The sequence below is a fragment of the Schistocerca nitens genome, chromosome 3 (genome assembly GCF_023898315.1).
Source record: "Schistocerca nitens isolate TAMUIC-IGC-003100 chromosome 3, iqSchNite1.1, whole genome shotgun sequence".
NCBI classification, from domain to species: domain Eukaryota; kingdom Metazoa; phylum Arthropoda; class Insecta; order Orthoptera; family Acrididae; genus Schistocerca; species Schistocerca nitens.
The window spans coordinates 410,179,435-410,205,601 of NC_064616.1; the positions used below are offsets into that span (position 1 = coordinate 410,179,435).

The window sequence follows — 26,167 nt, forward strand, 5'->3', positions numbered from 1 at the left end:
TGGTATTATCGTGAAACGGGGGAAAGAGTGTCGCGGAAATTACACAAGAGTTGGGGGTGGGAATCATTACAATAATGGCGTTTTCTGACTTGGCGCGATCTATATATGAAATTTTGATCACCAACTTACACCTCTGAATTCAAAGATATATTGTTGAGTCCCATCTACATTGGAAGAAATGATCATCAGAATAAAATACAAAAAAGCAGCACTCAGACGGAGAGATGTAGGTGTTCTATCCCGCGCGAAATTCGAGAATAGGAGACAAATAAGTTGAAAGTGGTTCGATGAACCCTCAACCAAGCACTTGCATGTGACTTGCAGAGTAACCATGTACATGTAGATGAAGAATATATGCATTATTTTAGGAGCTTACCTTCAGCACACATCTGTCACGCTGCTTGGTAAACTTCACTTTTTTCATCCTCGGTTAACTATCTTAAGGGGAGCCGGAGGTGCCTATGCTGCCCATGTTAAAATCACTAAGTTTGAGGAACATTTATGAATAAACTACCAAATAGAAAAATTTGAATTTTTTTTTTTTACATATTGAGTAGTTTAGTATTGCAGTTATGACCGAGGGATTTTGGAGTATCTTTTCTAGTTTCCTTCCAATTATTTTTTTTATTGATGACGCAAATTTTTTTACAAATAATTGCTTTATAGTTAAACTGAAATGAAACTACTGAACATATTGCCAAATGGCTGTGTTACAATGTAAGTTTGACCACTAGGAGTGCTGTATAAAAATTTCCTCTCTCTAGCTTGAGTGGATTTTGAGAAAATGTTCCTTATATTCGAAAAATTCTAGTTTACGGGAATTGGCTATCAAAGTTTCTCAATACATTCCTGCACTATAGGATGGATTATCAGGGTCTTCTTCATCGTTCAAAAGCTTCCTCTTAATGTGCGGTAGTTAGCCACCATAAATGTTGCAATTTTATGCAACATACTAACGCACATTTTCTGTTCTAGGAAGGCATCGGCGGCTTGTTTCAAAGGTTTCATGTCCTGAAAATACACTTTCTCAACATACATATTTCTCAAGTGGTTCTATAATATTCAGATGGAATAAAATTACAAATCTCTTCGTTATCCCGTACGGTACAGTGAGTTTTTAAGGCATAAAACCACGGTAGAACTAAATGTAGGGTTGGCTCCTTGTCACCCTCTAGATCAACTGTGGCTTCTTTAAACGGCTTAAGAAATTCTATAAGCTGGCCAGTTATATGGTGGTCATAACCCAGCATCTTATCAGAGGCACCTTCATTATGTAAAACAGCCTTCACTGGATCAATCTGAGAATGGACTGATACAAGCATGTCAAAATAACAATTCCAACGAGTTGAAACCCACTGCTTTAAAGATGAGTTCAGTCTCACACAGAGACCTCTTCTCTTGAAGTACGAAACTGTAGCCCGGCACTGTATTAAGAATGGCTAATATATTTGGAACATTTTCTTTCAAAAACTGTTCGCTCAGAGCAGACTGTGTTTATACTATGAGCCATGCATGGAAGACGCTGATATATTTAGAGAGCTTTGACAATGTTACTGCCCTGGTCTGTGACAAACGTAATTTTGGCAATGTCTTCACAAGAAACACCCATAGTTTCTATGCCATCTTCCAACTCTTTTCGAATATTTGAGCCAGTTTTTGGGCAGTCGGGAAACGCAGAGCACATCAGTACATATTTATTCAAACGCCAGTCTGAATTTATGTAATGCATTGTCACGGACATGTAATGCACCCCTTTGTAATTGTCTATAGATCAATTGTACTGGCACATATACCAGAACGAATCGCATGCACTATATCTGGGAGCATTTTGCTGCGCACTTTATCAGCTAAGGTTTGAACTTTCCTAGCTACTGTCACTTGGGAAGGCATAACATTTTAAATATCAACTGAGCCATATTTTTTACCTATGTCAATCAGTGTCTGCCCTAAATTAAGAAATCCTTCTCCCTCTATACTGCTAAATGGTCTCAGGTCCTTAGCACACATTTCGGCCACTAAATCTTTGTCCTCTTTCAAGATATTTACGGAGTGAGGGAACTGCTTGTCAAATTTGCACACATGTCGTAACATACTCGAGGTTCCCGGATAAGTACTTAAGAGCTTTTTACATAGTTTGCATTGAGACACACCTACCGATTTATTTGAAGCGGCCTCATAAACACATGAAAACGTTTCCCATGCGGCACTTGTGCTCTGTTTCGTTACCAGCATGTATTCGCCAGTTGTCAATTTTTTTTCAATCTCACTAAAGTTCGACTTATTCATTGTGCTGCCTCCACCGTTGAGATAAATGAACTGCGGGCTAACTACCTGGCTACTCTAGTCACGGTAGCTTGACAGCGCAACCTGTTGTCAGGCGCAGCAAGCTGAGCGGGTCCCGTGAAGTTTGGCAGGCTTGCGGGAACCCAGGTAGCCCAGGCTTGCGGGAGCCCGTATCGGCCGCATTACCCTTTATGCCTCGGTACACGCGCACTCTTGTGTTTGTCGCGGCAGGCTGACCTGCATGAATGGTTGCAGAGGAGCTAGGGGCAAGCAGGCTGCAAGGGGAATTTGTACACCTCTAATTGGTATACAGTTTGGACTAGAAGACTTGCTTTCACTAAGTGATTAAAGTTGCTTCACTACTCAGAGGCTATCTGCTTCTAACTTACTCATGTTGTCAGCTGTTCTTGGTTCTAATTCTAGAATATTTACTTTATCTTTTGTGGTGAAGGAATTTTGGAAAGCTGTATTTAGTAACTGTGCTCCAGCAGCACTGTCATCGATAGTATTTCCATTGCTATTGTGTAGAGAAGGCATGGATTGGGTCTTGCCGTTGTCATACTTTACATATGATAAGAATCTCTTTGTATTTTCTGCCAGGTTTCAAAAAGTTTCATTGCGGAAGCTATTATAAGTATCTCACATTGATGTCCGTACTGAATTTCAAGCTTCTTTGAAAGAGCACCAGTTTTGGAGATTTTGCAGTCATTTAAATTTGACATGCTTTTTTCGTTTCTGCTAGTGTTCTGACACATTTTGTGTACCAAGGGGATCAGCTCTGTCATTTAATTTATTTGGTATAAATCTCTCAATTGCTGTCGATACTATTTCTTTGCATTCAAGCCACATCTGGTCTACACTTACATTGTTAATTTGGAACAAGTGGAGATTGTCTCTCAGGAAGCTGTCAAGCAGAATTTTTATTGGCTCCCTTCTTCTTCTTCTTCTTCTTCTTCTTCTTCTCCTCTCTCTCTCTCTCTCTCTCTCTCTCTCTCTCTCTGTTTTTTTTTTTTTTTTTTTTTTTTTTTTTAATGGTCGATTTTGCTATGACAACCCTGTGTTTATTAATCCCTGTTTCTGTTTTGATGCTCGTTATTACCTCAGAATTATTTGTTTCTAAGAGGTCAAGTGTATGTTCACACACAACCGTTAACTATTCACGTGGCCTCATGAACTAACTGTTTGAAATAATTTCCAGAGACCATGTGTAGAACAATTTTGGATGTTGTCTTGTGTGTACCTCCATATTTAAACATGTATTTTCATCAATATATCAAGGGTAAATTGAAAGTCACCACTAATTATAATTGTATGAGTTGGGTATGTGTTTGAAATTAAACTCTGGTATTCATTGAACCTTTCACCAGTTGTATCATCTTGATTTGGGAGCTCGGCAGGAGTATCCAATTATTATTTTATTCTGTTTGCCAAGAATGACCTCAGCCCATACTAACTCGCAGGAACTATCTACTTCAATTTTGTTAAAAGATAAACTTCTTCTAATAGCAACAAAACATGCCACGACCAACTGTATTTAGTGTATCCTTCCTAAACACAGTTTGATTCTTTGCAAAAATTTTGGATGAAGTTATCTCCGGCTTTAGCCAGCCTTCAGTACCTATAGCGATTTGAGAATCGGTGCTTTCTATTAGTATTTGAAGCTCTGGTACTTTCTCAACACAGCGATGACAGTTTACAACTGTTTCACCGATGGCTCCTGGATCTATGTTCTTCCTGTGTTCGACCTGCATCCTTGGAGACTGAAGACCTTTTTGTGTTTTCCGAGATACTCTAACCTAGCATGTGGCTTAGCATAGAGTTTCAGAAAATGCTGAGGAAGCAAAGGTTCTTGTACGATTGATTCACAAAAGAACATGCAAATGAAGACAGGCAAAGGTTGGTGGAGATTTGTGCATCTGTGAAAAGATCTATGTGCAAAGCATACAACTACCACCACAGTCATACCGTAGCAAAAGATCGGGCCAAGAACCTGAGAAAATTCTGGTCTTCTGTAAAAGTGCTAAGTGGGTCTAAGGCTTCCATCCAGTCACTCATTGAAAAGTCTGGTGTGGCATTTGAAAATAGCAAAATGAAAGCCAAAGTTCTAAATTCTGTATTATAAAATTGGTCACGCAGGGGAATTGTACAAACATATTGTCATTTGACCATCGCACAATCCCAGATGTACAATATAACAAGAAGCATATCTGACGTAGAGAAACAATTGAAGGAGTTCAAAACAGAAGTCTCCAGGTCTGGATGGAATCTCAGTTCAGTTTTACGAAGAGTGCCCCACAGCTTTGGCCCCTTACTTAGCTTGCATTTATTGTGAATATCTCGTCCAGTGCAAAGTCCCAAGTGACTGGAATAAAGGCTCAATGACTCCTTTATGTAAGAAGAGTAAAAGAATGAACCGGCAAAATTTGACAAATATTCTTAACATCTGTTGGCTGCAGAATTCTAGAGCATATTCGGAGTTTGAATATAATAAATTTCCTAGAGACCGAAAATCGTACATCCAAGAATCAGCATGGTTTTAGAAAGCATTGCTCATGTGAAACCCAGCTTGCCCTTATCCCAAAAGATCCACTGTGAACCATGGATGAAGAGCAGTAGGCAGATTCCATACTCCTAGATTTCTGAAAAGTGTTTGACACGGTATCCCACTGCAGACTGTTAATGAAAGTACAAGCATACGGAATAGGTTCCCAGATATGAGAGTGGCTCGAAGACTTCTTAGAACCCAGTGCATTCTCCTCAGCAGTTAGTGTTTATCAGAGATGATGATGATGATGATGATGATGATGATGATGATGATGATCGTGATCGTGAGTACCCCAGGGAAGTGGGGTAGGATCACTGTTGTTCTCCATGTACAAAAAATGATCTGACGAACAGGGTGAGTGGCAGTCTGCAGCAGTTTGCTGATCATGCTCTGCTGTACAGGAAGATTCTGGTGATAAGTGACTGCAGGGGGATACAAGACAACTTAGATAAAATTTCTAGGTAGTGTGATGAATGGCAGCTAGCTCTAAATGTAAAAAAATAATAGTTAATGTGAATTAGTAGGAAAAAAACCCATAATATTCAGATGTCATTTTAATATCTGGGTGTAATGTTGCAAAGTGATACAAAATGGAGAGAGCGTGTGAGGCTTGTGGTAGGGAGGGCGAATGGCCAACTTCAGTTTATTATAAGAATTTTACGAAAATGTGGTTCATCTGTGAAGGTGACCACATTTAGAATGATTCTGCAACCTGTTCTTGAGTGCTGCTAGTGTGTTTGGGATCTGTACCAGGTCAGATTAAAGGAAGACATCGAAGCAGTTCAGAGGTGGGCTGCCAGATTTGTTGCTGGTAGGTTCAAACAACATGCAGGTGTCACTTTGATGCTTCAGGAACTCAAATAAGAATCTCTATAGGGAAGGTGATAGATGTTCTTTTCAAGTAACAGTATTGAGAATTTAGAGAACTGGTATTTGAAGCTGGCTGCAGAACAATCCTCCTGTTACCAACATAAATTTTGCATAAGGGGCAAATGAAAGATGATCATTTGCTATATTAACTATTGGTAAATTGGACATGCCTATTGTTTTGATAACTGTATGTATGGCCTGAATGTGGATTTCTAATCTTGTGCAGTTATTGTGTATTAATTTAGGCATATGTCATAAAGTATTTTAAAATAAAAACTTAGTTGATTACTACTTTAATTTTTCATTTCAGGGCAGTATACGGGTTCTGCACACATCTGAAGAATTCGCAGAATATTAATTGTCTTAAAGCAGTCTTGCCTGCAGTTATGGATGGGCTTTTGGTAATGGTGAACCAGTATACAACTGAATTCCTGTGTTTGGTATTGGAAACAATTTCAACAGTTCTCTCAGTAAGTTAATGGGAAAATTATTCCAAAACTGTTTCAAAAACATTCTTTACTTTCAAATTACCAAACATTCGTAAATGTCAAAAGTAACACTTCCTATTGCGTGTTTTAAAAAATTGTTAATGAATATGGGAACACTGTTTATATATTTTTCTCTCATTGCTATTTTGATAGGGGCTGTGTGAAAATAGTGTCTCTTCATATAAACAGTAGCCATAGATTTTTAGTCCAGTAATGGGGTACTTTTTGCTTGCAAAAATGAGGTAGATGATTTTACTTTTATCCTGTGCATGCAGTTGAGAGTATTTAGAATGCAAGTTTACAACCTCCAAAACCCCCAGGATAACTTTTTGTTGATAAAGAAAAAATAAATTTTGGCACTTTCCAGGTTTTCACCTATTACTCGGAAATTATACATCCTACTGAAAATTTTGCTATTACCAAAATGAAAGAGCATTAAATTTTGCATCAAATGACCTCCTTAAATGTCAGAATTGGTGCAGCCATTTGGTGACAGTTGTCAAATTTCATTCATTTTTACCATCTTCATTAAAAAGTCTGTTCAAATGCCTGTAAAACAAAAAGGCTAGTCCAAATGAAGAATAAGAGGTTATCGAAGTTGTAGAGCATACAATTTCATGTTACAAAAGCATCTGTTTTTCCAGTTTCAGGCACTATTAGGTGCTCATACACTTGAAAGCTAAAGCAATTCCATTTCGTTGGTTGGTCGTTTTTATTTTATTTTTTTTATACATAAAGTTATTCAGTGAAATAAAATTTCCAGTGGGAAGATGACTCTTTAATGACCACATTCGTGTTCTCTATTTGTATCTTTCTAATTTTCTTCATTATGTGTATTTTAATCCATTAATTGGTAAGAGTGGGTTGCTAAAATAAAAATGAAGTACATAGTAAGGGCTAATATGTATTTACGTATGAATAATTTAAAAATCTATACAAATGAACAAATAAAATGGCATGCTAATATAAAAACACAATTTAAATATTGGAGATTTAAATTTTATCAAATTTAAATTCCATTGAAGTTGTTTGGGGCACTGTTGCAGGCCCCAGACCAGCGTCCAACCTTCAGGATCCACTGTGGTACCTTTGCCAATTTCCTCATCCTCGAACACATCTTAAATCTCTTCCTCATCCTCTTTGAGCTGAATTTCTGGGACATTCTCGCAAGATAACCCACAAGACTCTCTGCAAATCAAGGAGCAGTTCAGTCCAGATTTGCGACATCCACATACTGCTGTTCATCCTGTTTTGCATGCACTGGAAACCATCTTGAGTAGTGTGCGTGGTACCACATCCTTTGTCATCGTCGCGGGAAACAACCATGACAAGTTTCTCTTTCAGCCCCACTGGCATGGATCCCTTTCCTTTCCCGACCAAGATTGCACTTCATGGTAGGATTGCAATTATGCCACCTTGCTGCGTCTGATGTTGGTGGTTAGCCGTTCAGGTTTGAAAGATTTGTAGACTTTAAAAAAAAAAAAGTCATACCTGACGTCATCCAAAGTTGCGCAGTTCGAATTCCCCAGTGCCAACATCAGCTCCTGCCTGTACTTTTGTCTTGAGACACTGAGGGTTTAACAAATTCAACAGCTTGCACTTTGAGGTGTGGCTGTTGCTCTGTAAGATTTAGTAATTTCCCTGTTTCTTGGCCAAAAACAAGTATGTGATATCACATACTGTGCAGGCATGGTCAAAAAGGGCAAATGTGGGATTGAAATTGGAAGTACTACTAGAGTATCACTCTCCTGCTGATTTCCCTCGTCCTGGTTTGTGGAAGTATGTTGTAGTTGTTCCCTTGACCTGTAAAGAGAACAAGCACATAAATTCCCTCACCCAGGATTGTCACATTGTCAGACTCATAAACTTGGGAAATATTAATATGCACAGTGAATTTATCCACATCTTCTGCATGTAGTGTTTGGAATACCTCCATCCTCAAATTTCTGCCCGAGCATGACCCTCAAGTGTTTTTGTTGCTCTCAGTTGAGAAACTTCTCCTGTGCAATTGCAGCATTTGTATCTTCATCAAAAATGGTACCGATGAAGAACCTGGTGGCTTTAAACGACGAGATCTTTCAGAAGACTTTGTTGCCCTTTGTGTGGGCTTTACTTGGGTGTTATAAAATGCTGTACTGTACCTAAAGATATCACTGTACTATGGCTGTAAAGCTTAAAGTTTCAGTAGATTACATAGTTGTCTTGTCATTGTTCATTAGTTAAGTCCTCATGTGTGTCAGTGTGGTGCAGTGCCCAGCAGTGAAGTATCAAGTGACAAAGTTAAATCCTCTGTGGTTTGGACCCTGCTTGATGCAAGATTTTCTGCAACTTGAGGTGCATTGTTCGCAATTAAACAAAACCATGTGAAAAAAAAAATTGAGTGTGTATGCTGCAAGCTTGTGTAATAATGCTCTTATGGTCTCTCATGTCAAGGGACTGGAGAGGCAGATACACACAGATAGCTGCTGAACTACATTTGTACTGTACATTCTTCTGCAACTCTGCTTCATATTCATTGTGGTGTTGAACAGAACAACTGGATCCTCAGAGGCCACGCTTTTATTACCTCAAGTTATTGCAAATCTGAATAAATGTGATAAGGAAGTCATTCATAGAAACACCCCACCCCCACCCCACATTTCTCCCACTCTTTTATCCTTGAAATTGACTGTTTTGCCATCAGTGCTTGCATGAGAAACTGGCTTAACATATTATGTGAAGTCCAGTGTTAAAAAATGCTTCAGTCTTAACATAAGGAGTGTCAAGTGAAACAATGAGGCTTACTGTATTGGAATGCTTTCAGACTTGTTTCGCTAAAGTGCTTAGTAGTTTAAATGTAAATGGCTCAGACTTTAGTGTCTGGAGGTACTGAAAGGCAACAAGCCAAACATCAGTTAAGTTGCTGCAAAAACTAAGTCAAATACCCAACTATCTTTGGGTGATGGGGAGGCTACCTAGAAGTTTGTCTTGGTGCTGTATGTATACATTTTTTTTTTCTCCCATAGCATAGTTTGTGTGCTGCTAGACTGCTTTTTAAAATATTTTTAATTTGTCCTCAACAAAGATTGTCTCTCATGATCTCTTGTTGGAATGGCAGTCTCTAGATTTATTTATTAGATAAACAGTGTCATGTGCATTGAAGAGGAGTGAAACATATGTTCACTGGACAAATTAGTCACTTCAGTGAAAGATTACATTGATTGCTTTGGAGCCCTGTATGTGATATAAAACTTTTATCAGTGCTGCCATGTGACTGTGCACTGCTTCTGCAAGTAATGTCTGTGAAATATGTGTGGTGCCAATTGACTGTATGGAATCAGCACAAAAAGAAGTGGAGTCTCGTACTATTAGTGTGTTGTATCCTGAGGGTGACCAGTTTGTGTATGCTGATAAGACCTGTGTTGGAAGTTAGATGCAGTATATGGTTTAGTGAAAATAGCACCATTGTGAAGACAGTGTACAGATGATATGCAATTTGCAAGAAATGCAGATTAGTGACATGTAAACAAGAATACATGTATTATTAGTACATACTGGCATTATACAGCCCTCTTGTATGGCCATTTAATAAGTACAGGGTTAGAATACAGTCTGAACCTCATGTATCATGTACCATTGGCAAACATTTCTTGATAACCTATTGTTTTGTCATTTTGAAAGGTGTTGAATTATAGGCCTTTATATATTGTGTGTGTGTTTAAGTTATAAAGTCATCACAAGACCATGACATTTGATGTCAGCATAAGAGAATGCAACCTATAAAGCACATGACACTTTAAAGAGTGATGGTATGCTGTTGTACTGTCGGCCCCAAAAATTTTCCGCAGTAGGCTGCCTTCATGATCTAAGAGTTAGCAGTACTGGCTACTAACAATGGGGTCCTGGTGGTGTCATCTTTTCTGTGGTGGAAAGGTCTGGATTTGGGTTTACTCAGCTTTGTAAGGCCAAATGAAAAACTGCTTCATAAAATCAGTAGGGAATTTGACATAAAAGCGGCCAGCATATGCTTTTACTGACATCAAAAAATTCATGCCTCTAGCTATAATAAGCATTTGGATATAGGTGGTAGTGTTCCTTTGAAAACAAATTACCATCTTTCTGAAATTTGAACTGCCCTGATCGAAGAGTGTGTGGTGCTATGTAGGTGAATGCTATTCCCCAGCTGTTATCCTTAATTGCACTGCAAAAATGGCTGGGAAGATAGGGTAGGAAGTTACTGTCACATGTCCCAACCCAACATGTCTGCTTGTCAGTTGGCAAGTCTTTAAGATGATTTCTCCAGAAACCAATAGAATAAAACTTCAAACTCATGTTGAATTTACATGAAATTGTTTCTCACATATGAAAAACTTTTGGTCAAATAACAAGACATTCCCTTCTTGCAGCGCTATATAGGTCCACAAATTACACTTTTTGTGCTAAATACAGTTTCATTGCTCTGTTAATTGATGACCTAGTGGACAGTGGGGTAATTGTCGTAACACCTAGAGGTTTGTTATGGGAAGATAGTCACACATTGTGTTGTTTGCTGTTCTGTTGGGTGTCAATGAAATATCAGATGACAGAGAATGAAACTAATTGCCCATTTAGTCACAACAGCTCTTCTTCCTTGTATTTGAATGATTGCACCAAGCCATTGACAATTATCCAGTGATAGCTAGCTCCTTCCTGCAAGTCAGTGCACCAGTGTACATGGTGTCACAGTGTTGTCTGTGTCTTCTTTCGTCATAGAAAAAATAAGATTTTTATTAAAAGGCACATTTTTGTTCATGTTGCTGTTTACTTTGTGGAATTTCATCCATATTGTCTTGAGGTATAATATACTGTTTTAATGAATAGTTACAGTAGAGCAGCCAAATGCTACAAGTTACTCTAATCTGCTGTTCGAAATTTAAGGACTCAGTTATCCATAGATATCTACATATTAGGTGTAGGTATAGAATATTAACTTATTCAGTTGTAATTTTGCAGATTGATCCAGCGTTTACTGTGTCATGTTGTGGAAAAATTATTTCACTGGCTATAGCAGTTTTCCTGAAATACAATTCTGGTGAGTACAGTAGTTCAATGTATATTATGTACTGTATTTAAAATAATCAAGTAGTTACACCTGAGATAATATTTACATGTGAACTGAGTCATAAAAAAATTAAAAAAAACTGTTAAGAACAGTATGAAGTCGTTTAACAGATTCAATATGCACACTAACTAAAATTATTGTGCTGACGTTTTTCCTTTGGTGTGTGTGTGTGTGTGTGTGTGTGTGTGTGTGTGTGTGTGTAAAGGGGGGGGGGGGGGGGGGAGACCATGTGCGATATATATGTAAAAGGGAACCGTTGTATGTAAAACTCTCCATCTTCCTGACTGGTTTACTAAAGTTTTTACATGATAGTCTTAGAAACATTCAGGCAGACATTTAGGTTACATATGTTTTAATGTATGTGCTGTATAAATATGTATTTACTATATAAAGAGAAAACCACATTAGCAAACATATCAAAGTTCTCGACTGGTTTACTTCAGAATTTTACGCGATACTCTAATAAACATTTGGCTGGACACAGGTGATATCAAGGTTTTGTTTGCAACCGCAACATACAAGGCTCCAGGGCAGGGGATGGAGGGAGGGGGGGGGGGGAATTGGAATGGATGGAAGAGATGGAGAGGGAGGAGGAGATTGTAAAATAGAAGGGGAAGAAGGTGAAGCTCAGAGAGTGGCGGAGGAGGAGATAAGGATTTATATCCAATTCCCCTACATATTTAGCAAATGTGAAGCATTGCTGGCTTCACTATTATATGTATATTGAGAACTAGCGGTCCTATCACACTTCCCTGGGCACTTCTAACGATAACCTTGTATCCAATGTACACTTCCTGTGAGAACAACGTACTGGGTTTTACCACGTGAGAAGTCTTCAGGCCATTCCCATATCAGGAACCTACTCCGTGTCCTCTGCTCTTAAAGAGGCTTCCATGGGGGACTGCGTCAAGAGGTTTCGGGAAATCAAGGGCTATGAAATCTGCCTGTTGTCCTTCATCTGTGGTTCACAGGATATTGTGTGAGAAAAGGGTAAGCCGAGTTTCACGCGAGCAATGCATTCTAAATCTGTGCTGATTTGCAGACGGAAGCTCTTCTTTTTCAAGAAAGCTTACTTTATTTGAAATTGAAATACGTTAAAGAATTTTGTAGCATACCCATGTTAAGGATGTGTGTGTCTAATTTTGTGAGTCCATTCCTTTGCCCTTCTTGTATACGAGAGTTACTTGCACTGTGTTTACTTGACATCTCTGATAAATGCAAGCTAAATAAGTGGCCCATTTCATAGAGTACACTCTCTAAAACTGAATTGAATTGCAGTTCCATCGCATCCGGGTGGCATTTTTCTCAACTTTCAGTTGCTTCTCAACGCCAGGTATGCTTATCCTCTGCCCTCCATATGCGAGTGTCTGTGATAGTCAAACAATGGTATGTCGTCATGATCTTCCTCTCGGATTGATTTTTAAACATGAACTTGAAAACTTCATCTCTCATTTTCCTCTATTGCCATACCAGACCAGTTGATGAGTGACTGGTTAGGAGCCTTTGATCCACTTTGTGATTCTATGTAGGACAAGAATTTCCCTGGCAAGATTCTTTGCTCAGGTATGACAGTAAAAGTTGTTGTTTGGGGCATGGAACTTTTTAGAAACAATCAACTTTCTGTTAACTTTTGCCCATCATCAGTTTTTGCAGTCTTTCTTGAACCATGAGTGCAGGCTCTCTGCTTCCTCAGCATTTTCCAGATGGTCTTCTTAAACCATGGTGGGCCTGTTTCCTCCTTAACCTATGTACTTGGCACATACTTCTCTAGAGCAGGATTTACAGTCAGTTTAATCTTTGCCCATAATTCCATTACATCCATCATACTGGAACTAACTACATGATGTCTAAAACTTTTGTAACCATTGTTGCTACTATGTGACTACAAATCCCTGTCTCTACACTGACAGTCTCAAGGTGGTCAGGTTTGTTTGTTGTTAAAGGGCCTAAAATATTTTACCTCACTCGAACATTGTCACTGATGTTTCCATGTTCCATTCTATAACTTCCAAACTAATAAGTGGTCCTCCATTCCTGAATAGGACCATGAGAGGGAAAGGTATGATAGAGGACTGCTGCCAATCTGACAGATGTCCCAAACAGGATGGGAAAAGGAAAAATTTCAGTCCATTTCATACAGAGAAGGCACACTGTGCAAATCATCTCTGAAGTTGTAAGACATTTTGCTTTCGTGGGCCACAATGTCAAAATTGTATCACTTGTGTTTTAATTACGGTAAAAGCCTGTTTAAAAGTGAACAAGGTAATTTATTGACCATTACTGTAGCAGAGTATAATACTTAGTGATCCTATGTGTGTTGTCGTCACATTGAATGAAACGGGACATTCGATAAAACTTACTTTGTTCCTCACAGATAACACTTGGGGTAACATATTAATCATGTGCAACCCCTTCTTTGTGAGGACTGCTGTCAATATGGCTTCATGAGCAAATAAGAGTATTTCCAAGCATCTCTGGATCAGCCGACAGTGGTTACTGTGTAGGCTGAACAGAGCCTACCCCCATTAACTGTCTTTGTCACCATCAGAACAAAGTAGTGTGCTACTTGCTACATTTGAAATATGCTTAAATCCACCTTTTTTAAAGTTCAGTGAATATGCTTATTTTTCTCTATAGAGTTAAAGTGGAAGCTGACAATATTCTGAAGCAGTTCGGAAAGTCTGCAAAAGCCAACATTGGTATATGCATACACTATATTACTTTCTCCAGAGTTACTGCTACTAGAGGAAGAACAAATTTATACTGTAGCATCACAAGTAATGACAGTTGTTTTGTTTATGTAATAACTTCTCTCCCATATTTAAACTGCTAAGGAATGATATTATTATTATTATTATTATTATTATTATTATTATTATTATTATTATTGGTGGTGGTGGTGGTGGTGGTGGTGGTGGTGGTAAAAGATTGACACCATTCTTCCTCTTGTGCTTACAGCTGTTGCAAAATTCTGAGCAACATGGTAATGAAACCAATTCTAGTCTTAGTTCAATTTTGATATTTCCGTGTTGTTATAGTTGGACACACTGGAAGTGGTGATATGAAAGATAATTCACCCCGGGGACTCTGACATAACATTGTTTTTGTTATGCTGTATATTGTGAAAATAAGACCATTACATAATAAATCTGTCATACTATTTTCATGACTAGTTTTGGTATTTGTCACTTCTTCATTGTTGCCAAGAATTTACAAAGCTGGCTTACAAAAATCCAACAATTTGATATCATGTAGTGATCACTTGTAATTAAAGGTCAGAATTTCAAAAATTACACTAAAATCATTTATATGCAAAAGTAGCATAAATCACAAATATTAACAATATTATTTTCACGACATGAAAATGTGGTAACAGGAAAACATGTCTACAGCTGTATTTGAGTAAGAGTTGAAGTTATTCACCATACGGTCTCAAATGGAGGTCAGTGATCCATTTAAGGAGCATTTTTTGCTTTGGTAATGTATGTGTAGCAGTGAATAAACACAGAGCTTATTTATTTGAAGATCATAGCTAAAAAAAGGTTGGCATAAAGCATACAATAATTTTCAACTTACTGAGGCACAGAGAAGATGGTAAAACATCTAATGACATGTGGAACACTATATTATAATAATACTTCACCATTATACATTGCAAGTGATAACTACACCCCAATCATAATACACTAAAGGACATGGAAAGTGTTACACTATGAAGCAAAGTCTGATGTTTGTCAAGCTTGATACAGATTCTTCCCATAATGCAGACTGTTCCAGCTCACATGTGCAGCCAGGAGCAGCTGGCCACGGGCACAGGTTGGCAGGGGTGAGCAAACAGCTGACATGCAGTCAGTCTTGCAGCTGGGCCATGGAGTAGTAGATTATATTCCCTTGGCTGAGCACATGGGGAGAGACGGCCAAGCAGCTGAAGCATGTGCAGTCAGGCCCTCTGACAGGTAGTCTGCAGTACATGTGCCTATTCAAAAGTGCAATAAGAGGTTGGCAGGGGTGTTCTTGCCCCATGGGGGCAGCATTTGAACAGCCTACCATAACGGGTACCAAATGATTACACTCTCATTCCATTCAGAAATGATTTTAATCATCAATATGAGGTGTGACCCCTATGGGCACAAAAATATGCTTATATTTGTTTTCATATGAGTGAACAGTCAGAATAAAATCTTTAGAAATTTGTTATCAAGCCTGAAACACTTGCTGTGTCTGTTCATAAACATTTCTGGTTGAAAGCTGCTATGAAAGTAGATATATTTCCATTGCGTGCCAGTCATGATCTGTAGCTGACAGATCAGAAGACCAGACAGGCCAATCAAGAAGCCATTTATTCCTCTAGGCATTGGTGGTGTGAACTACCATGACAGAATATGGCATGTGGTATTCCAATTGTGAAGGGTATGATTACAAGATTTATCATTCTTACCTTATGCCTGCAAACATTCAGCCTCCATTCAACAGTAACCAAATCAATCTTGTTGTCTTATCCAATCATTCCAAATATCATGATTCCAGCAGTTGGATAGGTATGGGTAATGAGAGATGCTGCTTTCTGTGACCTTTTACTAGGTTTTCTACTGATACGTTGGCATTGATCTGTTTACCACAAAGAGAATCAAGGCTCATTGCTGAGTGCCACAGAATGCCACTCCACGTCTCGGGCAACTCTAGCTCCACACAATGCAAATTTCTGTTTTCTTTCGTATGGTGTAAACAGTAAACAACACATGGCAACATGAAATCTCAACCCAGCTTCCGTTACTTTGTTCCAAGTAGTTCCAGAAGTATCCTCCATTACACGCTGTAAAGTGGTTTCTGGGGGTCTACATTCAGATACAGAATACTATTGCGTCCATCCAGTGCATTTTGTAACTAGAATGTTCAAATGTTCTGTTTTTAAAAATATAAATTTTTATTTTGCCTTTATCATTGTAGTAAGCAATAAACAAAAGAAGAAATTGTCAAAAAGGAAACAATCATTTCAAAGTTGTGGTTTCATTTTCGAACTACTGGGACATGGTTTTCAGCCACTTCTCATTTCCTGAGCTATATTTGAAAGCAGTTTTGCATTTCTCCCCAACACAATCCCACATCTTGAAAATTCCATAACTCTTAATGCCTAAAACAAATTATAATCCTAAATAACAAGCCACAATGAGCCTAAAATTTAATAACTTTATCGAAAGTACATACTAATCCAGTGGTTTAGTTTCAAAACCACTTGTAACAGCAGTAGTACTATGTCAGCTGTGCATTACAATAACTTTAAATAGACTTGCATTCACTGTTAATTGCCTCATTATGGCCACTTAAAATAAAAAACACTTAACAATATCCTACATTTGTGTATCAGAGACTCTGTGCTATTACTTTATTGCTTTAAACAAGCAGTACTTCTAGTGTACCACTAGATGCATCTGTCTTGCAATAAAATGGTGGTTTCAGGCAGAAGCCACTGGTACTCAAAGGGTTAAATTATATGCCAGGAATCTTACATTTTATGGGGCCCATGTCTGATTTAAGAGATTGCCACCCTATCGGTCTGTTCAAACTTTATTCTCATTGTTTCCACTCAAATGTGTTGTTTATGTTTACATTTCTAATTGCAGATCATTCAATAGTTAATGTGGCTTTAGATATATTCAGGGAACTTTCAATGAGTCCAGATAGCTTGGTGAAATTGGAACAAAGATTTGTGCCTACATTAGTCAGCATTTTGAATGCACCACAGGAGAAGATAGTTGCAGGTGAGTGCATAAAAAATCTTGGGTATCATTTTCTTTAAATGTAGTTTCTAGTTTAATATTAAATATGAAGCACTTTCCTGATGTACATGATACATAAACAATATTTTTTTCAGATCACCTGGAAAGTGTTTCCTATACAGTTCTGTCGAGCAATAACTGAAAATTCAGATACTGTTATGGTTTCTTTTTTCTATTATCAGAAAATGTTTTGGTTATTTTCTGCATAACCTTTTGCTTATAAAAATCTTGTCCTGACAAACAAATTAACCCTGTGGTTGCTAGAAGACTTGATTGGCCCATGCCTAAATGAGTGCTATGCCATTACTGCCTAATATGTCCACCTGCAGCAAGTATCCTGCATCTGGGCTGCAGCTATGCAGCATCCTGCCTTGCTCTGTGCTGAATATTTCCAGAGTTAGGTCTGTGATATTCCCTTCTGTTTTATCACTGCCAAAGAACATAATTCTAGATGTGAAAATTAATTTCTGACTTTGATGGTTGTTTATGAATTAATGGTTACTACTAATAAGCATAGATTTAAAGATGGCTTTTCCTTCAATAGTTTCTTATGCAAATTTGGTAACTCATTCTGACAGTTGTCAATTTCAGTACATATTGGTAGTCCAGTCTTCCGTCAAAATTCAGTAATACGTGTTGTACTGCATGTATTCTTCACTCTGTCAAAGAAATAAATTTGATTTTAATGAAGTGGATAGTGATGCACATTGATGGTTACTTTGTGTGCAGATTATAATGTTTCATTGTATGTGAGATGAAAGCTATCAATGACAGTTTTGCTTTGTGGTATTTTTGTAGTAATGTGCTTAATCACTGAAAGAGGGGACAGATTGCCTCTCTTTAATAAATTCACTATACAAACAAAACTTCTATAGGAACAGCTCTCATCCTATTAATTTGCAATGCCTTTCATAAATTTCTCATAACTGCTTGTCCATCGGAAAATGGACAACTTAATTCTGTTATGGAGTTAACAATATTTCATAACTTTAATATATGCACATGTTGATTGTGACAGTCATCTGTGAATATTTTATAAAGCATGTATTGCCAGTGGTGATATTTATTATGATCGGACACTTTTCAGTGCAGCCTCAGTAGACCAGGCTTGAGAGCGAACCATCTGGTTCCAAACTAGTTGCCAAATGTGTACTGCAACTATGATGGATTTCTTAATAAATACTTTATAACAGAGTATTAATAACCAGTCTCTCTCTGTGTGTGTGTGTGTGTGTGTGTGTGTGTGTGTGTGTGTGTGTGTGTGTGTGTGTGTGTGTGTGTGTGTGTGTGTGTGTGTGTGTGCGCGCGCGCGCACACAGAGAGAGACTTTCACTTGAAGAGGAGAAAGAGCTTGAAAGCTAGTGTGACTGCTGGTTCATGTTAAGTCTCTGCTCCATGCATTGGTCTGTTATTGGTTAGTGGTTGTCTTTCCCTTATTTTAAGTAGAGGATGAGTGATAGAATAAGGACATTGCATTTTTACCATTTGAAATGCCTATTCTTTTATAGGACTTGCAGCAAATGCTTTGGATGCATTGCAGACTATTGTAAGGAACTCAAAGCCACCATTAAGTGATGCATTAATAAACACAGCTTTTCCTGCTGCTGCACAGTGCATCTTAAAAACCAGTGATCATTCAATAATGCAGGTCAGTGTGATGGTCAGAGGTTGTTTGACTGCAACTTAAAATATTGTTTAAAACTATGTCATTGCCATAAATATTGCACTGGCAGTGCAGGATCTGTTAAAATTGTGATGGCCTTTTCTGTTATTATGTAATGCTTATGTACATATTTCATTGTTTATCATCTCACATATGACTCGTACTTGCAAAGATCACATTTTATTTGAGCAGTGGTGCCTCCAAATGATACTAAATGTTGGTTTTTTGTTAATTTTTTAATTATAGTTTATGAAAAGTATCATTATTATTTCATGGGCGGTATCTGTGATTCAGTTATTGAGACATAACCCGTGACACATCTTGACAGAATGTCTGCTTCCCTTTCCTATATACGTAGTTTGGCTAGCACTCAAGTGAGATATGACTTAACCACAGCTTAGGATGTAAGTTTACTGTTTGAACAAGATCCTCATAAATAGTCTGCCAGTGCCCAGTTGTTGATTGCTGGGAGGTTGGAGTATTTTTAAATAACTTCTCGTACAACCACTGAACTAGTTTTCTGCTCTGTACTTCTTCACTGCTCAAATAGGGGTGTTAAAACAAACATTCTGTAAGTCTCCTAGACTTTGAGTCTAACATAATAAAACAAGTGACAATAAGGTGGTGGAAAGCACATACAAGTTGCAAAAAAGTTCTTTAAATTCTTGTGGGCATTTCAGTTGGGAATGTTCAGAATACAATGTGCAATAAAGAATTTTGTGTTAACAGTATTTTATTCACAGATTAAATCAGCTGGGTATTACAGCAGTTGCAACATTTTAGGCTCCAATTGTTAAAAAAGACCTTATTTGTGCAGAGCCACAGTAGATATGGTAAGTGAATCATAGTCCAACAAGGGCAGTCCTAAGGAAATTAACCATACACCAAAAAAGTGGATAGTGTAGCAGTACAGGTTCTGACCAGGATACAGTTGGGAACAATAAAAAAAAAATTTCCTGTTCTGGATACAGATTTCAGAAAATCAATCATGATGTAGGAGTTACACATATTCTATGGAAAGAAACTGCTGTGTGACACTTATTTTCAGGAGCATCCAGTAGTAAATAAGTTTTGTGTGGTATGAGGAATTTATTTCCACAATGAATATGCACCTGAAGAGATGCATGTGCCCCATGTGAGGGAGTTCTAATTTAGCAAGGAAAGCACAGCCGCAGTTGATGTGCTAGTACTGCTATTAGTTGATTGGTCCGACATGGGCTGTAGTATAGAGTTGACCATCTGGAAGATTGGTAACACTAAAGCCCATTCTACACAGGGCATGTGAGCTTGCAAGATTACCTGTGATGCACCATTTCTGCTGGCACCTACTATGTATATGAGACTACTTGCACAACATTCACGCGTACAATTGCTAGAAGGCGGAATAGGATGGATCCTATTCTCATGCAAATGTAAGTGCTTTGCCCATACACACACAGAGTGGGGAGCACAGTTGACAAATGGGGAAATGGTCTGTGTGTATTGTGTATCTTGCTCCTGATCAGTGAAACGTAGTACAGCAGGTTCATCATCTCACAAAAATTAATGCGTGAAATATCTGCACTTTTCAGTAAGTATTATTTGAAGCTTTATCTCAGTTAAACAATTTATAAAAAGTTGCTGCTATTATAAGCAACTCCTCAGTTGTTGGAGTCCGCAAGAAAGAAGTGAAAGTTACAGGAAACAAGTACTTTCAAATACTTTATCCCTCAGAGTTACGGATTTCACAGCATATGTCTATTATCGGGTTAGACACTCGAAACTGACATACGATGCTCAGACTACAAGCTCTTGTAAGATTTGCCAGTTGTCAGGAATAACAATGTAACTGTTAACCCAGAAAGGAATAAAATATGACAATTTTCAGTTAATATAACTGATCAAACAATCGTATGAAAAAATATACACACAAAATTAGTCTTGCCAATCTGCATGGCGAAATTGCTTCCCTCCTAATGCTGTATCTCAGGTGAATATTTGGCTCAATGAAGAATGACAGGTTGTCAAAAAGAGTTGCATCCATTCTTATAAAATTTTATACAGTAGTGGATCCTCCAGCCTCAGCTCCTTCATCAATAAGGAATAGCAGTCCTTTTCCTGGTCCCAGCAGCTTCTATTTTTTGCCGCATTTTTCTTCAGATTTTTTCTTTATGGTGAAAGCCGCAACTATGCTAATAAAAGCCAAGGAGATATCTTCTTCAATCCTTTCTTAGCCTTGTCTTCTGAAAGTATTTAAACAGCTTTGAGGGCATTTACAAATGTGAGCAACTTATAGTTCCATACAAACTGCATGAAAACAATTAAATGCAGCATCATAGTGACTGTCTAAAGTACAAATAAATGTAGTTTCCTTAGAAAAAGACATAAAATACCTGAAAGTCTCGAAAGTGAACTAAAGCCGTCGATTCACGTGCTGGAAGTTGTCAACAAACACAGCAAACACGTAAAGCAGACGACGTGACACACTTGCCGTATAAAAACTTTTGTGGTTGGACATTCTACCACATAGAGTGCTGCAGTGGACTACTTTCTTGTGAGAGTCTTATGTCTAGTGTAAAACAGGCTTAAGGAAGTGGCACACAGGTGAATCCAGTCTGTGATTATTGTTTGAATTCCTTTGTATTTTAGCATTCAACCCCTCTGGTTGTCCAGATGATGAAAATATCAGTGCATCAGAACTACACTAAGAACTTTGTCCTGAGATCCCCCTTCCCATCCATGCTCTTTTTCTGACAACATTGGCTTAACAATCCTGTTTCCAGTGCAAATATCCATGTATTTTGGTGTGCATTTCAAGTAATAGTTGTAGAGTATAAAATTACTATGAGGAAGTAGTTACCATATGCTTAATTTTATGCAGTTGCTAGTTGTGGGAGTATTCAGCAGCAAAGATGTGTACGGAGAGAGTGTTAACCTTAACTTTAGCAATTGAGGGGTCAGCGCAACAGTGGTCTAAGCCACTTTTTCAAGAAATAAACACAAGGTCCAAGTTATACAATTGTGGTTTTTCTTGGAATTTGGAAATCCCAATTTTTTTGGTAGTGGTGTATTCCATGATGATTCGTTAACTTAACCACAATGTTATAAAGTATTTTGTGAATTAGTTTTAGGAATAGTGCAGTTTGTACGAGGCATCTGCAACTAGTTTTCTTGGTTAGACCACTGTTGCACCAACATTTTTGTGTACATGAGAAAGAAGAGAGAATGTTATTTGAATAAATGTAATGTAATTAATCATATGTTCATCCTAATAGTTGTTTTACAAGTTTTAATATGAATTTAAAGTAACAATACATTACACAAAGTGGTTATGTCAGTAAAATAATTAGATTATAAACTTATCATTACAAGCGAGAGCTTTCTTTTTCAGTATGTGTTTAGCAAGCTTACACAGTAGGCCTACTATACATAATCAAAAAGTCTTCACTGTCATTCTCCACAATATGTTGCATACTTTCATCTTCCTCAGTTCTATTTTGAGATACCAGACTACTATAAAATGAATGGTGAATGGATGGAACAGATTTCAAAAGGTCATTAATATCTTTAAGTTTCTTTGGGTTTATTGGCCTGGGGTTGGAATATTTTGGTACTAACTGAACATGTTGCAGTTAAAGGGTGTGTTTATTCTTTCTCCTTTCCACCGAGCGAGGTGGCGCAGTGGCTAGCACACTGGACTCGTATTCGGGAGGACGACGGTTCAATCCTGCGTCCGGCCATCCTGACTTAGGTTTTCTGTGATTTCCCTAAATCACTATAGGCAAATGCTGGTATGGTTCCTTTGAAAGAGCACGGCCGACTTCCTTCCCTAATCCGATGAGACCGATTACCTCGCTGTTTGGTCTCTTCCCCCAAACAATCCAACCCTCTTTCTCCTTTGTCCTTTAACGATATTCATACAAGCACCTTGCTCTATACTATCTGAATAACAATACCTGACGCAATATTTCCATGGTTGTTCAACAGAGACTTTCAGCATTCAAATGCAACTGAAAGCAACTGGTTCTTTATCCTCAGTAAATTTACGATTAGTTATTTTATCAGTTAAAGGCTTTGAACTTACGAAGTCAACCTGTTGCAGTTTAGTTACATTAAATTTTCTTTTACCTATCCTAGTATATTTTTTATAAGATCTACCCACCCAGCAGGTGTATACACACCTTTTCAATCTCTCTCTTCTCTGCGAGTCCAAAGTCCCTATCACAGGGTAGGTAGCTACGACCTGATACTAGATACTTGTGAACTATTTCCTTAACATATTGTCTGTGAATAAGTTGCAATCAAAAGCATACTAAGGATATATTCTTATTTTGAGCAAAACAGTTATTAGAATACATGATTAATTTATCAGTATTTTGAAGATTGTTGGAAGCATATTTAATTAAACATTATATTATTTCATCAGCACCCCGTCCTGCAATATGTTCTTGCCATACATACATGTGCACATCATCTGAAGTACAATCATGCACACAAAAGTTATAAGTCCACAACTGTCTCTTATTGAAAAATTCACTAGTGTGTAGATGGGGAGTAGAAAGAGCTTGTTGTAAATCGAATGCTATCACTGTCACAGAACTGTGGTCTTTAGAATAAGCTGTATCAGTCTTTAGATTATTATATGCCTGTTTCACTTTTAATTGATACAAATCTAACTCTTTTTTTGGACACTATCTTTTTCAACGTCTTCCTGCGCATGTGAAACTTTTAAGCGCAATGAATCGCACACCTTGCATGTGTTCAGTAGATGGTGAGGAAAAGAGAAGTTGAATTTTGTATTTAAAATATCCCTGTAAATATACTCATTAACAATATCTTCAGGATTATGTTCCTGTTTCATCCAAGTAACATAAAGTTTATACATCAAAGCTGCATTAAGACCTTCAGGCAAATACTTTCTGTTTGGAGCAGAAGCTCTCGAATAATGATTTTCACGCAAAGGAACACTATTAATATGATTTACAACTAAATTGGACTGATGATCACTAGTTTTCTTGGGTCTATTTCCATGTCTTCCATGACCATCTTGTTTTGGTGTTCCCTCAGTCTGTCTTTGTGAAATTGCCCTTGAAAGTCTACCATTACTGATTCCAATCAAAGATATGAATGCCTGTTTGCAAACTCTTTTATCACTACCCTCTAACGAAATATAACAATCACGGGTGTGTTGTCTCCTGCTCTCATTTCCACTTGCACCATATTTCTTCTTTGCTAGGTTTACTTTCACACATCCACCAATATATGCAATTTGTAAACTAAAGTCACACACATTCCAAAACCTTTTGAACACCGTTTTGCATTGTTCATCATTAAAATGTGCATAACACTTACGTTGACGACCACATGGTGGGCCTTGTTTATGTTGGTGGACTTTCTTGCCTGTTCTCCCTACATATTCTTCTCCTGCATTTCTTTTCCTCGTCTTTATATTCCTTTCCCAGGAATGTAAATGCCTTGCCCTTTTCCTTCCACAGTTTTCCGCAGTTTCTTCATTATTTTCATTGCTTGAGAAATGACACTCGCCCTTAATGTCAGCCATACTGGATGTTATTACATGTGATCCAGATACTGACTTCTCATTGGCTGTTTGAGGTTGGACCAATGTTGCACTCAAACAAAACGTAAGTTTGAGTGAAGAAATTGGTGACTTTTAAATAATATATACAATGTGATATTGGTGTATGCTACATGATAGAAAGGTAGTTCACCTCACAAGACAACAGATGGCACCAATATCTCATTTTCTGTATTGGAGAGGGCTAGACCACTGTTGTGCCGACCCCCTCAATTCATCCCCTCTCCTTTCTATTTTCACTTGCCATTTGTTTTTCCACAGGCAGCTTTTTAGTTTTATCTCTATATTCTCTTCTTATTTCCACTGGCTTCTATTTTCTCACTTACATCCATAATCTGTGTTTGATACCTAATGCTGAAGTATATTTCATTACTGGGCATACTAGAATGGGGTGTGTAGTTTCTGCTGAAGATGAATAATAACTACTTAATATTAATGGTTGGATGAGGTGGTATTAACTACATGCATGTCTCTACTGCTCATTAAAGCTGCCTCATAACTTTAATCATAGCTAACACTTGGTTCAAGAATCATAAACGAAGGTTGTATACCTGGAAGAATCCTGGAGATACTAAAAGGTATCAGATAGATTATATAATGGTAAGACAGAGATTTAGGACCCAGGTTTTAAATTGTAAGACATTTCCAGGGGCAGATGTGGATTCTGACCACAATCTATTGGTTATGAACTGCAGATTGAAACTGAAGAAACTGCAAAAAGGTGGGAATTTAAGGAGATGGGACCTGGATAAACTGAAAGAACCAGAGGTTGTAGAGAGTTTCAGGGAGAGCAAAAGGGAACAATTGACAGGAATGGGGGAAAGAATACAGTAGAAGAAGAATGGGTAGCTCTGAGGGATGAAGTAGTGAAGGCAGCAAAGGAGCAAGTAGGTAAAAAGACGAGGGCTAATAGAAATCCTTGGGTAACAGAAGAAATATTGAATGTAATTGATGAAAAGAGAAAATATAAAAATGCAGTAAATGAAGCAGGCAAAAAGGAATACAAACGTCTCAAAAATGAGATAGACAGGAAGTGCAAAACGGCTAAGCATGGATGGCTAGAGGACAAATGTAAGGATGTAGAGGCTTGTCTCACTAGGGGTAAGCTAGATACTGCCTACAGGAAAATTAAAGAGACATTTGGAGAGAAGAGAACCACTTGTATGAATATCAAGAGCTCAGATGGCAACCCAGTTCTAAGCAAAGAAGGGAAGGCAGAAAGGTGGAAGGAGTATATAGAGGGTCTATACAAGGGTGATGTACTTGAGGACAATATTATGGAAATGGAAGAGGATGTAGATGAAGATGAAATGGGAGATAAGATACTGCGTGAAGAGTTTGACAGAGCACTGAAGGACCTGAGTCGAAACAAGGCCCCGGGAGTAGACAACATTCCATTAGAACTACTGATAGCCTTGGGAGAGCCAGTCCTGACAAAACTCTACCATCTGGTGAGCAAGATGTATGAGACAGGCGAAATACCCACAGACTTCAAGAAGAATATAATAATTCCAATCCCAAAGAAAGCAGGTGTTGACAGATGTGAAAATTACCGAACTATCAGTTTAATAAGTCACAGCTGCAAAATACTAACACGAATTCTTTACAGACGAATGGAAAAACTGGTAGAAGCGGACCTCAGGGAAGATCAGTTTAGATTCCGTAGAAATGTTGGAACACGTGAGGCAATACTAACCTTACGACTTATCTTAGAAGAAAGATTAAGAAAAGGCAAACCTACGTTTCTAGCGTTTGTAGACTAGAGAAACCTTTTGACAACGTTAACTGGAATACCCTCTTTCAAATTCTGAAGGTGGCAGGGTTAAAATACAAGGAGCGAAAGGCTATTTACAATTTGTACAGAAACCAGATGGCAGTTATAAGAG

At 37.9% G+C, this 26,167-nt stretch overlaps 1 protein-coding gene across 2 annotated transcripts in view; it reads left to right on the top strand.

Annotated features, from left to right (window-relative positions):
• Nucleotides 1-26,167, top strand: part of LOC126248353 (importin-9) — a 160,215-nt gene that overhangs the window by 109,634 nt on the left and 24,414 nt on the right. For both annotated transcript variants that reach the window (XM_049949267.1, XM_049949266.1), the window contains exons 11-14: nt 6,009-6,168; nt 11,158-11,236; nt 16,888-17,025; nt 18,552-18,691. In XM_049949267.1, coding sequence (XP_049805224.1) covers nt 6,009-6,168; nt 11,158-11,236; nt 16,888-17,025; nt 18,552-18,691 — 517 coding nt within the window. The remainder of the gene's footprint in view (nt 1-6,008; nt 6,169-11,157; nt 11,237-16,887; nt 17,026-18,551; nt 18,692-26,167) is intronic.